This window comes from Castor canadensis, chromosome 11, assembly GCF_047511655.1.
Source record: "Castor canadensis chromosome 11, mCasCan1.hap1v2, whole genome shotgun sequence".
Classification (NCBI taxonomy): Eukaryota; Metazoa; Chordata; class Mammalia; order Rodentia; family Castoridae; genus Castor; species Castor canadensis.
Window position 1 is genome coordinate 38838671 of NC_133396.1, and position 14990 is coordinate 38853660.

Below are 14990 nucleotides of genomic sequence, written 5' to 3' on the forward strand. Positions count from 1 at the left end.
CTGCTCTACCACTCATGTGCTGTGTGATATTGCATAATTCACTGACCTCTCTGAGCCTCAATTCCTTGATCAGCAAACTGAGGATAGCACTAGTACTTCTCAGAGTTTTGGTGAGGATTAATGGTATCACTGATGTGTCGTGGAGAGAGGCCCCTAGAAAACACACTCTGACTCCGTGATCAACATGCAGGAAGTTAAAGAGCTCTTAGGAAGAGGAGGAAGAAGGACCGTACAGAGACAGGCACTGGGCTGCACTGCAATCACCACAAAACCTCAGTCTCAAAGAATTCTGAGCTGGGTCACCCAGCAGAGTTGTTCCATGTTGGGATGAGGAACAAGTCACTAGATGCTGGCTGTCCTGGGAAGGGTGAGACAGCTTTCCTCCGTTAAGGTGAGCTCCAAAGAAACAGGACTGCTGAGAGCTGATAGCCTTTCCAGCAGCTGAGGTGTCTGGTGGGACAGTATGGTGTCCACAGCCACCAAAAGGGCCTGGCATACTGTAGTGCTCAGCCTCCCTCTCATCAAGTGAGATTGTAGAGCTCAATTTGGGATCTCATAAAGGAACTCCAGAAGTTAGCAGGACAGATGAAACTATGGCAGGCAGAGATAGAAATGCTGCCAAGACCTTTAAGTGAACTGAAGTCGGAGTTAGTAGAAGCTATGAGATAGTCAGGAGTTGGCACATCTGGGAGCTGCCTTCTGAGTACTAGGACTACAGGTATGAGCTACTGGCACCCAGCATTTTAATGGTTAAACAAAAAAGAGTGAACTGGGCACCAATGGCTCACGCCTGTAATCCTAGCTATTTGGGAGGCTGAGATTGGAAGGATCATGGTTCAAGGCCAGTACAGTCAAATTTAGTCTCCAATTCTAAAATGACCAGAGCTAAATGGACTGGAGGCATGGCTCAAGCAGTAGAGCACCTACTTTGCAAGCATGAAACCCTGAATTCAAACCCCAGTCCCACACACAAACACGCACAAAGACCAAGCAATAGAAATGTGTAAGTTTGTCCTACAAACAGTTTGCCACCCTGGGAAGAGAGAAAAGAAAAGGAGAATAAAAGTGGTATCTTCTGTCACCTAGGACTCATACAGAACTCAGTTTCCTGGGCAGGGAGGAGGTTGAGGGGGGCAGACGATGGGGGCAATGTAACTAATGTACAATATAAGTCTAATCAGAACTGTCACTGTGACTCCCCCCAAATAATGAATACATCCTAGTTTAAAGAATTATAAAATAGAACTCAGCTCCCTGAGTCACAGCCCAGATACTAAGCAACGTAGTGTCCCAGAAATCCCAACAATTTGCAAGTTGGAGAATCAGTGGAACAAAGTCAAAAGGCTGTGCAGCAGTGGCAGGAGAAGGGGCAGGTCACCCAAGGAGAAACAGAGTCCCAGAGAAAGCATCTGAGATGACAGAGTGGCAGTGAGAAGACCTAGGAAGCCCAGCTGCTGAGAGCCCCAAGCCCACCTAGTCTCTACAAAGCCACGCAGACCCAGCCTCCCCTGACAAGCTCACAGGAACCTATGGTAGGTTTTAATTTATGTTCAGAATAGCATTTTAAATATGGTCTAGAACCCAGGGCCTCGTCCACGCTAGGCAGGCCCTCTGTCACTAGTGTAGCTACATGTTTTGACATTCTTCCCTTCACAATGTGGAACCTGATTCTTTTTCCTTAAGGCCAGACTTAAGAGCTTGCGTCTACGGAATAAAATGTGAAGGAAGGAATGGTGTGTGGCTGCTGAGGCTAGAATACAGAAGACATTGCCCTTCTCCTTGCTCTCTCTCAGATCCCTCACTCTAAGGAGTGCAGTAAGGCTCTTTGGCAGTCTGTGGAGAGGTTCACTTGAGAAGGAACTGAGGCCTCCCACCAACAGTCCACCATGTGAGTGCACCATCTTGGAAGCATCTTCTAGCCCCATGCAAGCCATCAGATGACTGTATCCCAGGCCAACAAAATGGTAACTTCATGAAAGACCCAAGCCAGAACTACCCAGCCAAGCCATTCCCAAAAGTCAATCCTACTGCAAGATAATAAATGATTATTACTGTTCTAAGTTAGCAAATTCTGGAATAATTTGTTACACAACTATAGGTATCTAATTTCGAGCCCCCCGTGAGAGGTCTCCAGAAACTCACGTGATGTACTCCTCACAGATCTTGCGGAAGTGATCCCGCTCCGGGTCGCAGCGCAGGTCGTCATAGAGCTTGCTGATGAGGATAGAGGCCAGCATTCGGGTGTTTTCAGTCAGAGGCAGGCAGGAGGGCAGGTCTGGAACCTGCCCTACGACCTTCAGGATCTTTCTCAGGCCTGCAGGGCAACAGCAACAAGTGTAAGATACCTGCATGGTTCTGTCCTCACTAGTACACCCCTCCCTCAGCGATGGCTTATCACCAAGCCCACTCCAGCCCTGGCTTTCAGCAGCGCATGGCTTCTCCATGGCACTGCAGTGGGACCAAGAGTACTCCACCTGACTGTGCCCCTACCACGAACAACCCACCTCCCACTCTGGGCCTCTACTTCCACAGCCTCACCATCAAGGCTAGTGAGCTCAGGGGACTTGGCCAGTGTTAACATTTATGGATTAACATACAATCTTTCTCAATACCATTTTATATTCTCTTTTCCCAGGCCTCAGATTCTTCTATTTGTAACATGGAAATAATACTACTGTAGCAGGGAGGAGGGCCAGAAGAGAAACAGACAGGCTGTGTTCTGATAATGAGGCACGGGGAAGGGATGGCAAAACAGAGTGAAAACTTAAAGAATTAAAACATGAAGAAGGTCACATAGCACTGGGAAAAAGAAATAGCCAATGAAGTCACATGCAGCCATATGTGGGTTGAGCTTTGCTTTTTGCTTCTGTAACCTGCTTGCAAGGGAATATAAGGTGAGACCTCTTTGTTCTGGGGGCTCAGCCTTAGGACATGAGTCCGCTGGGTCTGTGTTGGCACAATAAAACGTTGCTTCCTGCTAAACTGCCTCAGTGTCCGTATCTCAGCTTGAGATTCCCACAACACTACCTACTTTATAGAGCTAGAGGATTCAATCAGATAATGTGTGGAAATAGTGCTAATCCAGAGACATCATTATCACTCAATAAATGTCTGCTATTTATTTAGTAAATAGTAAATTTACTATTCATTATGATTATCCCTTCTCAGCAATTTGGCTGAAGAATCTTCAATGGCTCTCTCCATCAAGCTAACCCAACAGTCACGTAGTTGTTGCATAAGTGAATGAATAAATGAGCACCTTTTAGGTCCAGACTTCAATGCAGTCAGAACCCAAACATCATAAAAAGATGGCAGGAAGAGATGATCAGTCCTGAGTGATAACACTGCAGATGGTGACTAACTCCAATATGATAAGAGTTGCAAGTTGTTTTGAGCTCTTACTGGGCCCAGGAGGCTTCTACATTGCCTTATTTAACTCTAATAATAACCCCACTAGTTAGGAATCACTATTCCCATCTTTCAGAGCACAAAAACAAGACTTAGAGAAGTCAGGTGAGCTGCCCCCGATCACGCTGCTGGCAAGGGACATGGTGAGGATACCCTTTCCATAACGTCTGGTGTCAAAACCCACAGTGTTAACTGTTATAATAGCACACTGTGACATGGACAGCTGAATCTCACAGCCAAGTTTTAAGGGTGGCTTGGAGTTGGTCGGACCTTGGATGGCACCATAAGTGGGAGGAAGAACAGTCAAGGTAAGTGTGGGAGGCAGAAAACTCTGGATGTTGGGGGGAAATTAAAAGTGCTTGGCAGCAAACGTTGCTCTGTGAATTTTACCACTTTAAGGAAAACTTCTGCTTCTTCTCTACTCCTCCTCTTATTATTTCACATCTGACACCAGCTGAGTGTCCATGATGCTCATGGAAAGGCCAGGGTGGAGGGGTAAGGCTCCCATGCCCTCTCCACACGGGCCTCCTTCCCAGCACCTCCCAGTGTTGAATCCAGAAGCAATGTGAACCCTCCTACCATACGAGATTCTTTTCTTTGTGGGACTGAGGTTTGAACTTAGGGATTTGCACTTGCAAGGCAAGAGCTCTACCATGTGACCAAGCCTCCAGTCCATTTTGCTCTGGTAATTTTGGAGCTAGGGTCTCATGAACTATTTGCTCTGGCTAACTTGAACTGTAATTCTTCCAGTGATGTCAGCCTCCCAAGTAGCTAGTGTTGGATCTGGAGACCTAAGGCAGATGAGTGAGTAGCCCATCCCCCATGGAGAGCACTGTGATTTCTACACCCTGAGAAGGAGTCCTAAACCTGCATTCCTACACCCTGAGGAGGAGATGCAGGGTCTTGTAGATCTGCCACAGGGCTGATGAGCAAAATGCTCTCAAGATCGTTTCCCCTCCCCCAATAAGAGGCAAACAGACCAGTTCATCTAAGAAAGCCCACGAATCCATGGCCAATGAAAAGAGCCCAGCTAACTCTTACCCAAACCCAGAGTTAAAACGTCCATAAAAGCCCCAGCCTTCACCTGAGCAGAGAGCTACCAGTTTCCAGGCTCTGCTGCACTTCTCTAGCTGTAGCCTTTCCTTTCTCTCTAATAAACCCTACTTTATACACCGGCTTTGGCGCATCATTCAGCTGCCTCACGAGCCAGTTCTCTGACCTATGAAGGCAAGGACCCTCGACACTGGCCTGCAACACTTCCTTGTGCTGCTCACCCTGTCTCTCTCTCTCTCTGTTCCTGTCTTCCTGAGGGACTTTCCCATCATGGTATCAAACCAACAGCTCCTAGCCAATTTTGGCCTCACAGCAATTCTGGCTCTGGGGGTGCTTTTGCTCCCTCCCTGTGGGCTGAGACCAAGCCCAGGGTTTATTTGGGTATGCCTCATGCTACGTTGGAGGAGACCTGATTGGTTGTGGCACCTGATGACTTTTTGTCTTTTCCCGCCACCGTGTCCATCATCTCTGTCTGCCTTCCCCTCCTTGTGCTTACTGGGACCCCGGCCTCCCATGGAAAACTCATACCATGGTACCTTATGACATTCTTAAGTTATATCCATACCTAGTTTTGTCATGCCCCTTGGTCCACAGTAACTTCAGGTTAGCTTCTGGGCGCCAGTGGAGGCAAGGACCTTCAGAAAAACTGCAGCTGCACCACACACACCCTAATTCCACCCCCACAGGGGAGGAAGGAAAACAAAGAGGAGCACTCATGCACAGGAATGCTGGCCCCTGGACACAGCAGTAATGCCTGCCATAGCTAAGATAGTCCATAGAAAGGGCCCAGCATGCATCCAAACTTGCCAGCCATACATGGCAGCACCTGTGACCTGCTGCCACTCCCCCTAAAAGGGATGAGAGGAAAAATAAACACACACAAGCACACCTACACAGGGGGAGGGGCAACAGGCCTCAGGATCAGTCCTGGGCATGGGGGAAGGTGGCAGCGCTTTGCACAGGCCCCATTCCCAGCCCCACCTCATGCCTCAGGTCTGACCAACTGAGGCTTTGGAGCCAATTCTTATCTCAAGGTTATGGTCCCCCCCACTCAAAAAACAAAAGAAGGCACTAATGTAACCTTCCGGGAACAACAAAATGGGCATTGTTATGGTCTCTAAACTTCACATTTAAAATTTCCTATACTTTTGGCCTCAGCATAAAAATTTTCCCCTCCACATATTAGCACTAGTCTCCCCTTGTGGTACTGTTATTTCCTCTGGGATCCCCTTTGAATACACTTCTCTAACCTTACAGGCATCCCTTTAAAGAGGCTCCCTGCTTCTGGCTAAAAGGCAGAATCCTAGAGTTTTCCTCTCAATGCGCCAGTCAGGTGACCTAATCTGATGCAGTCACTTTCTCTGGTCCTGGTCACAAATGGCAAAGAAAGTCACGTGACAGGGACGTCTGCTCTTGTTAGGTCAATTTCCAGTCAGGATGCCAACAACAGGGGATCTGACCCAGTCCTTTGTTGTTGCTGTGTTCTAGATGGGACCTGCCCCCTCCGGTCTTCTGGAGGTCCTGAAGAAAATCCCCTTACCTAAGGATGCTATCAGAAAGCATACCACAGTGGACCCAGAGTCACAGGTGGGAGAGGTTCTCCTCAAAGATAAATTTCTAACTCAATCAGCTCCAGATATCCATAGAAAACTCCAGAAGTCTGTGGCTGAAGGAGAAAAATCATTGGACCAACTAAAACAGCCAGCCATGTCTGTATACTATAACCGGGACATCACTAAAAAAGAAAGAAAAGGATAAAAGACACCATGACCTCATTGCAGCTCTCAGGGAGTGCCCCACCCGACAGGGGCCTATACCCTGAGCTTGCTACCATTGTGGACAAGAGTGGCACTTCTGCAGGGAATGTCCAAAAGGGGGACAGCCTGGGAGACAGCGTTGGCCCCTACCAGAACCTTGTCCTCTCTGCAAATGCAACCACTGGAGATCTAAGTGCTTCCCATCTCCAAATGGAAGATAGGGTGCCACCTCCTATGATTGATGGGTCCCAGGGCCTCTTGTCCAGGCTCCACTTCTTAGCGTCAATGTTGAGGCACCTCAGGTAACCATAATGGTAGAGAAGTGAAAGGTCATTTTCCTCTTAGACAGTGGAGCCTGTTTCTCTGTCTTACCTTTCTCTCCTGGTCCCCAGTCCAATGACAAGGTTATCATTTGGGGCAAATCTGGCCAGCCCCTACAATGCTATTTTACTGGCCTCTGCCCTGCTCTTGGGGAGACCTCCACTTCTATCAGTCTTTTCTCATAGTTCCTGAAACTCCAGTGCCCCTGCTGGGATGGGATTTACTATCTCAACTAAAGGCTCAAATTCTACTCCCCAGGGGACTATCTCTGCTGCCCCCTTCTTCAGAAATAAGTAGATCCCACAGTGTGGACTGATGGAATGTCTGTAGGGCAAGCCATAATGGCACCCCCAATTCACAGTTTCTACACCAAAAACAGTACCCCCTCAAGCCTGAGGGATGAAAAGGCCTCTTACCTATCATAAATTCCTTTAAAAAAAAAAAAAGGGCTACTAATTAGTTTCTCCAACCCCTACAATACCCCTATTCTTGTTGTCCACAAGGAGCCAAACAAATGGAGACTGGTTCAAGACCTCTGGCTCATTAATGAAGCAGTCATTCCCCTCCACCCAATTGTTCCCAACCCCTATACTCTTGGCTCAAATACCCTCAAAAGCCCAACATTACTCTGTACTAGATTTAAAGGATGCTTTCTTTTGCATTCCTCTGCATCCTGACAGTCAGCCTGATTGCCTTTGAAGATCCCACTAACCCCTCACTACAACTAACTTGGACAGTTTTGCCACAGGGTTTAGAGACAGCCCTCATCTTTTTGGACAGGCTCTAACCAGAGACTCATTAGATTGGCACTGCCCAGAGGCTACCCTTCTTCAGTATGTTGATGACTTACTTCTGTACAGAGCCTCTCATCTCTAGAGTGACTGAGTCCCTTTTAAACTTTCTGGCCTCCTGGGGATACAAAGTCTCCAAGGAAAAGGCTCAATTATGCCTCCCTCAGGTCACCTACCTAGGCATGATCTTAAAAGGACAGACTCGCTCCCTGAGTCATGAGCAGATTAACCCAATCCTCCATTTTTCCCACTCCCCCAGACCATAAAGCAGCTTGGAGCTTTCTTAGGAGTTACGGGATTTTGCACAATCTGGATCCCTAGATATGCAGCCCTTGCAAGACCCCTTGTTAGGCTCCTACTAATATTCCTATTTGGGCCTTGCATAATAAATGCTGTCTCCAGATTTATATCTTGACAGATTGAACAGATCAAACTCCAGCTCTTAGTCAAGAAATACTCACCACTGCCTATGCATGAGCCATCCATCCCATTCTATCAGGGGCCCCTGGAGACTACAGAGGCCAACCCCTGAGACAAGTACCCTCTCCCCTATCCCCCATCACCCCATTGTCAGCATGAAGCAGCTAGATGAGTCATCACCCCTCTCCCCAACAGCAGTCTCAGAGGGGTCTGGAGACCTAAGGCAGATGAGTGAGTATCCCATCCCCCCACATGGAGAGCACTATCATTCCTGCATCCTGAGAAGGAGTTGTAAACCTGCATTCCTGCACCCTGAAGAGGAGGTGCAGGGTCTCATAGATCTGCGTTGATTAGCAAAATCCTCTCAAGGTCATTTCCCCTCCCCCAATAAAGGACAAACAAACCAGTTCACCTAAGAAAGCCCACAAATCCATGGCCAATGAAAAAAGCCCTGCTAACCCTTACCCAAACCCAGAGCTAAAACATCCATAAAAGCCCCAGCCTTCACCTGAGCAGCAAGCCACCAGTATCCAGGTGCCCCTGCACTGCCCTAGCTATAGCCTTTCCTTTCTCTCTAATAAATCCTATTTCATATACCAGCTTTGGCTCATCACTGAGCTGCCTCACAAGCCAGTTCTCTGGCATGTGAAGTCAAGGACCCTCGACACCAGCCAGCAACACCTCAAACTGGCATGTGACACTAGGATTACAGGCATGAACCACCAGTGCCTGGCTAGAGATTCTTTTAATGGAAGCTTCGTGATGATTTATTAAGTCATTGCTCATTACTGATTAACTCAATCTCCCCTCATCTGAGGTCAGAGGTTGGGGTGGGGGTGGAAAGTTCCAACCCTCTAATCCCATGGCAACCTCCACTTCCCCTATCCTAGTCCACCCAGGATCCCAATCACTGGTCATCAGCATACTAAATACACTTAATGAAAAGTCCAACAGTATTAGGAACTGTGTGCCAGGAGGATACAGAAACTAAATAGATATTTCTTACTATGTTACATAAAACATGCTTGGTAGGGCTGGAAGGGGCTTAATGAACCAACTCAGACTCCTGGCTTGGCCCCCAAAGGCCTCCACCAAATGCACCTGCTCCACCTCCCATCCCTTCCCCAGCTTCATCTCCCACTCTTCCTTCCATCCTGCCTACACCTTGGGCATCTCACTTCTTTTCTGTAAGAACGCTGTAGACCTCCTCTTTGTCAATCTTTGTCCCTTCCGTAAGCCAGGAGCTCACTTCAGGTTTGACCTGCTGAAGGCTCCTTTATCATCCTAGTTTGCATTACACAGACACCTCATATTGCAGAATTTTAAAATCCACTTCATTTTCACCCATACACTATTGTTTTGTGTGTTTGTTTTTTGTGATACTGCAGCTTGAACTCAGGGCCTTCACCTTAAGCCACTCCACCAACCCTATTTTTGTGAAGGGTTTATCAAGATAGGGTTTCACAAACTATTTGCCTGGACAGGCTTTGAACCGTGATCCTCCAGATCTCTGCCTCACGAGTAGCTAGGAGTACAGGCATGAGCCACCAGCGCCCAGCCACACTGTTCATCTTGATGCCCTTCAACAAAGGAGTAGAGTAAGATATACTGCTCTCCACCCACCCCATCTATAAACCAGGTGATTGAGCCTAGATCCCAGTGTGGAGAGAAAAGGTTGTTGATAGATGCAGAGAAGACCAGCACTGGGGTGAGGAGGGGAGGAAATGGGGGGGCCTCAGCCTTAAGCACACGAGTGATTTGTTAAAGTCTAAGCATTTGCATGTGCCATGTGCACTTTGTTGAAATCCTCAAAAACCAAACAAGGTAAGTACAACGCAGAAAGATAAACTTCATGCCAGAACCTTTCAGAGCAAGGTCATAAACCTGTGGAAGAATTTAGTGTAGCAGACTGTAAAGCCACAGGTATGATTCCTGAACAAGAAGAGATGTTGATTTAGGAAAGGGCCAATAGCCTGGAGCTAGCAAATGTGGTGACCATCTGCAGAACACTTCTACTTTGCTCAGTAAAAGTACACTTGATGCCATCTTCCCCCCACCCCCGGAAGACTTGTGATTTATTTTTCCAACCATGAGACTTCGGGAGTGTCACCTCACTTTGGTAGAGCTTTGTTTGTTTCTTAACACTTGCCCCTATTCTTAGATGACTCCACCCAGATGTTTTGGGGTGTGCCTGGACATTTTCTGGGTGTGTTCAAGCTCTGAATTCAGAGCCTTGACTTACACCTTCACCAGCCCACTGGTGGACCCTAATATGCTAATTCAAGTTCCCTTCTTTTCTGGTGGTACTAAAGACTCCCTCCAGGGCCTGGTGGAGTGGCTCAAATGGTAGAGTGCCTGCCTTGCAAGCATAATGCCCTGAGTTCAAACCTCAGTACTGCCAAAAAGAAACTCCATGGACTTTCAATAGAATGAGAATCAGAAGCTAAGCAGGTATCTAAAGAGACAGATACAAAGACTCCCTCCAGACAAGAGGGACTTTCTGCTCAGTGACAGGGACCCTGGTGCCCATTCAAAAGTCCTAGGTGAAGCCAGGCACCAGTGGCTCACTTCTGTAATCCCAGCTACTTAGTAGGCAGAGATCAGGAGGGTAGCAGTTTGAAGCCAGCCTGGGCAAATAGTTCACAAGACCCTATCTTGAAAATACCTAACACAAAAAGGGCTGGTAGAGTGTAGACCCTGAGTTCAAATCCCAGTACTGAAAAAAAATAAAGCTTAGGTGAGCCCCAAGCCCTCCCACCTCCTCACCATTATCCACCACATAGATGGTGCGCGAGTTGTCATGAATGGCGAGGTCCTTCCTGGGGACATTCTTATTGAGCAGGTTCAGCGCCTGGTCCCTGCCCTGGCCAGACACCTTCTTACTGACCAGCATGTCAAGCAGGTGGCTGGTGATCTGCTTCAGGTCCTTCTTGGTGTCTGCAAAACGAGGAAAGAAGAGTAAATAGAGAGATGGAGAAAGTCTCACATAGATAGGAATAGGAATGACAAAGGCTTCTAGAAGGACTCTGGAGATATCAAACCCTCTGCTTTCTGAGACTGTGGAGTTCCCAGGAGTGTATAGTGTTGCCAATCTCACCCCAAGAAAGGGAAAGAAATCCCTAGACCATACCCCCAAGGGTCCTCCGGCCACTCTGAACATTCCCTTCAAAGACAGCCCATTCTATTCTTGAATAGTTCTGGTTCCTTGAAAGCCTTTCACTCCCAGGCAGTGATTGGCAGAGATCCAGAGGCGTTTTGTGTAGTTTCTAATAAATTGATTTAATAAAAATGTTTTCCAGAAAGGAAATTTACACTCCCTACAAACACTTTCCTTCCCACAGATTCAGGCACACTGGGAGCCTGAATGCCAGCCTTTGTCAATGATGCCAGAGCTCTGGCCTGCTATGGATGTTACAAAGCAAGTGCCTTTCCTCGATTTTGCTCTGTGTGACTGCCCTGAGTCATGGAGGGATTTTAGCTCTCATTCTAGGATAGAGCCCAAAGACAAGCAGGCTGGCAGGAAAGTAAGGATCTCCAAGCCATGCCAAATCAATAACAGATGAGGAATGGAGCTACACCACGTGACAAAGGAAAAACTTGCGTGGATATGGTGTCTTGTTTTCAGATAAAGGCACATCATGGGCTAACAGACTCATCTGCAATGCTCCACAGAACAGAATTGGGATGAGAGGCTGGTAGAAGCTATAAGGTGAAAGATTTGAAATCAGTATGTAGGAGGCTTTTGTATCAGAGATGTCCAACAAGTCACTACATCCTAAGGAAGTTGTGGAAGTTGTGTCATGGTAGCCCCCAATGAAGTACCCCTCCCAGTATTCACCTTTCCCACCTGGCCCTGGATTGCTCATAGGACAGTGGCAAAGCCAAAGGCTTACAAAGCACCTGCACATTGGGCTTGTCTATTTAAAATTCAGCCACCATGTCATAAAGAAATTCAAGCTGGCCACCAGAAAGGTCACAAGGAAAATAACTCAAGGTTTCCTAGCCAACATCTCCAGTTAATGAACAGCCATCCAAATGAGGTCATCTTAGACCTTCCAAAATTCTACATCAGAAAAAGGTACATGGCTCACAGGCCATTAGAGTAGTAAGTTATAGCCACATCAAGAATCCAGGTCTGGGGCTGGGTTATGATAGAGCACCTGCCTAGTAAGTGTGAAGCCCTGAGTTCAAATCCCAGTACTACAAAAAAAAGAAGAATCTAGGACTCTAAAAGTTAATATTAATTATCTATAAAAAGCTCTTAGTAAATAAGAAAGATGATACCCCAACAGAAAAAAATAGGTAACAACATGAACCATTCAAAGATAAAGAAATCCAAGTGGCTAAAAAATACAAGAAAAATGATCCATCTCACTAATTTTGTTTTGTTTTGCTTTGCTTTTGTGGCACTGAGAATTGAACTCAGGGCCACAAACTTGCTAGGCAAGTACTCTACTAGTACTAGTAGAGTTACTCATCTAGTAACATGAACTCTACCCTCAGTTCCTGTTACTACTTTTAAAACTCAAAATAATTTTATGTACCTACTAGGAAAACATCTTTAAGAACAATAGTATTCAAATCTGGTGAGAATGTATTGAAATGAAAGAGGATCGCCCATCACTCCCATCATTACTTGGTGAGCGTGTTACCATGGAAAAACCTAAATAATTCCACTACCTTACTTGCTCTCTGTTGACTTAAGACTCCTAATTTTGAAGGTCACACAGGTAGGCAATATGTCATTAGTCTCCCACTAGCTTTGCTGTAACTGACACTTCTGCCATATGGGTTATGATAATTAGTTGCCTAGATTATTCTCACACTTGAAGGCCACTTTTGCTGCAAACACTGACTCTTCACCTGGGCCTGCAGACATCAGATGAGTGACTGGAACAGGATGAGAAGGCTTGGTCTCTCTGTCTTCATACTGTGTCTGTTCCCTTTGCTGCCCTACCCTTTGGGTCAGCTTCTACTCAGCTCGACATATAGACACCTTGTTCATTGAGGAATACTTTGTCCAGAACTGTAGCACAGAGTTAGCTTGACCTAGACTTGCCTAGTCTCTCTCTCTCCCTTCTCCCTTCAAAGCTAAAGACACCTAGCTGTCATCAAGAATGGAAACACCAGACCACCACAGAAGTGAAAAGAGTTGGTACCCAAGTTCCTGGAAGATCTCCACCTATTCTCAGAAAAAAAGCACAAACATTCTTCCCCTTTATTTCCCTCTCTCCCTCATTCTTTCTATCCTACACCTGTAACCCTTTGATGCCCTGGAGTGGAGAAGATGGTTTTTGAGCAAATCTCTCTCTTCTCTACTCTTCCTTTCTCCCCAAACTCGTCTCTTAGACGTTGGCTTTTTCTAAGGGGTGAGCTTCCAGGTGTGAGTTCAGTAATAAGTACAAATTGATGTACTCTCAGAAAGGAAGATGGAGAAAGGAAGTTACCTTCATAGCCACTGGCCTAGAACTCACATTTCTAGAAATATTGTCCCTAGGAAATAATTACAAATGTGAACAGAGTAACGTTAAGAATGGCTGCTGAAGGGTATAAGCATACAAATTTGATACCATATAAACATCCAGTAACAGAACAGATTGATGAATTATGATACATCTATACAAGGGAATATTATAGACTATTTAAAATTTTATTATTCTGGGTTTTTTTTAGCAGCACTGGGGTTTGAACTCAGGGCCTCACACTTGCTAGGCAAGTGCTATACCACCTGAGCCACCCCACTAGCCCTTACAGACTTATTTAATATAGTTTTCTGAGTGACCTGCCTGTGTGACCTCCCAGCCAGAGCAGGAACTTCTAAGCTAATGTCTACCTAGGACCTACCTGGATGTGTAGGAAGACCTGAGTCTACATGTGCATTTATGTATGAAACAAGTATAAAAGTAATAATTACTGAAACGTAAGAATCATTTTTAAGAATATTAATGAGTTTGGCATGGTGGCACATACCTGTAATCCCAGCACTTGGGAGGCTGAGGCAGTAGGATCAGGAGTTTGATGCCAGCCTGAGCCACATAACAAGACCCTGTCTCAAAAAAAATACGAAATGGAAAGCAATATTAATTTTGCTCAGTGAAAAAAAAATAAAATTATTCCACAGCAGAATTCCCATTTCATTAAATTGATATTTATATGAATATTTATATTTACAAAGAAAAAGATATGAAGGACACCCACAGTAGTGATTACAGTGGTGATCTAAATGAGTGATTTTAGGGTTTTTTCACATTTGCATATTTTTACATTTTTTCCAAATTTCTCCAGTAAGTCCCCGTTATTTCTTTCAAGTTGTAATAACATGTATATGACATAAGCGTTACCACTTTAGCCATTTTTCAGTGTACAATCTAGGGGCACTGAGTATACTGACAATGTTATTCCATCATCCATCACAGAACTTTCTCACCTTGCAGAGCTGAAACTGCACCCATTAAACACTAAGCCCCCATTCCTTTTTCCCCAGCCCTGACAATCACCACTCTACCTTCTGTGTTTCTGAGTGTGACTGCAGCACCTCACAGAAGTGGACTCGCACAGCATGTGTCCTTTTGTGACCAACTTATTTCACCTGAGGTCCGTCCAGGTGTGGCCTGTAAGAACTTCCTTCCTTGTTAGGGTTGAGTAATATTCCATGTGTGCCCATTCCACAGTTTGCTTATGTACTTATGCTTGGTGGAGATGGCTTCTTTCTACCGTTTGGCTATTGCAAATAGTGTTGTGATGCCTCTTATATTTTTATAATCAGAAAATGCATGTAAGAATAAAACCAAGCCACCTCTGCACACAGGAACACCCAGCCTCAGGTCATGACTGACTCTCCCTTGAACCAGACCCAGAAAATGTCTCCTACCTAGAACCAGGGCCTCCTCCTTCCCCCGGTGTTCCCTCTTGTCCTCCCCAGACAGGGAGTCGATGATGGTCTGGAGCAGGTTGCAGACGGCCAGAGACATCTCCTTGTCCTCCACGGCCATGAGGCTGCAGATTCTGTCTATTCGGACTGCGTGCAGAATCGCTGTGGCCTAGACCCCCAGCAGGAAGCACGGTCAGCCGCCCTGCCCCTCCCATTCACTGCCAGCAGGTGAGGGGTGGGTGCTAGCTGCCTACCCAACTCCACCCTGTAGGGAAAAGAGGACAGGCAGCCTCATGGGCCCGGGTCAGGGAAGCCTCTTTCTAGAGATCAGAATCACATCACCCAAAACAGCAGTCCCTTGCCACCTGG

The 14990-nt window shown here is 46.3% G+C and overlaps 1 protein-coding gene across 3 annotated transcripts in view; it reads right to left on the reverse strand.

The window, feature by feature from the left end:
• Nucleotides 1-14990, reverse strand: part of Unc45b (unc-45 myosin chaperone B) — a 36295-nt gene that overhangs the window by 15482 nt on the left and 5823 nt on the right. For all 3 annotated transcript variants that reach the window (XM_074046341.1, XM_020185729.2, XM_074046340.1), the window contains 3 exons: nt 14622-14790; nt 10517-10687; nt 2143-2314 (listed from right to left, as the gene is read on the reverse strand). In XM_074046341.1, the coding sequence (XP_073902442.1) occupies nt 2143-2314; nt 10517-10687; nt 14622-14790 (512 nt within the window). The remainder of the gene's footprint in view (nt 1-2142; nt 2315-10516; nt 10688-14621; nt 14791-14990) is intronic.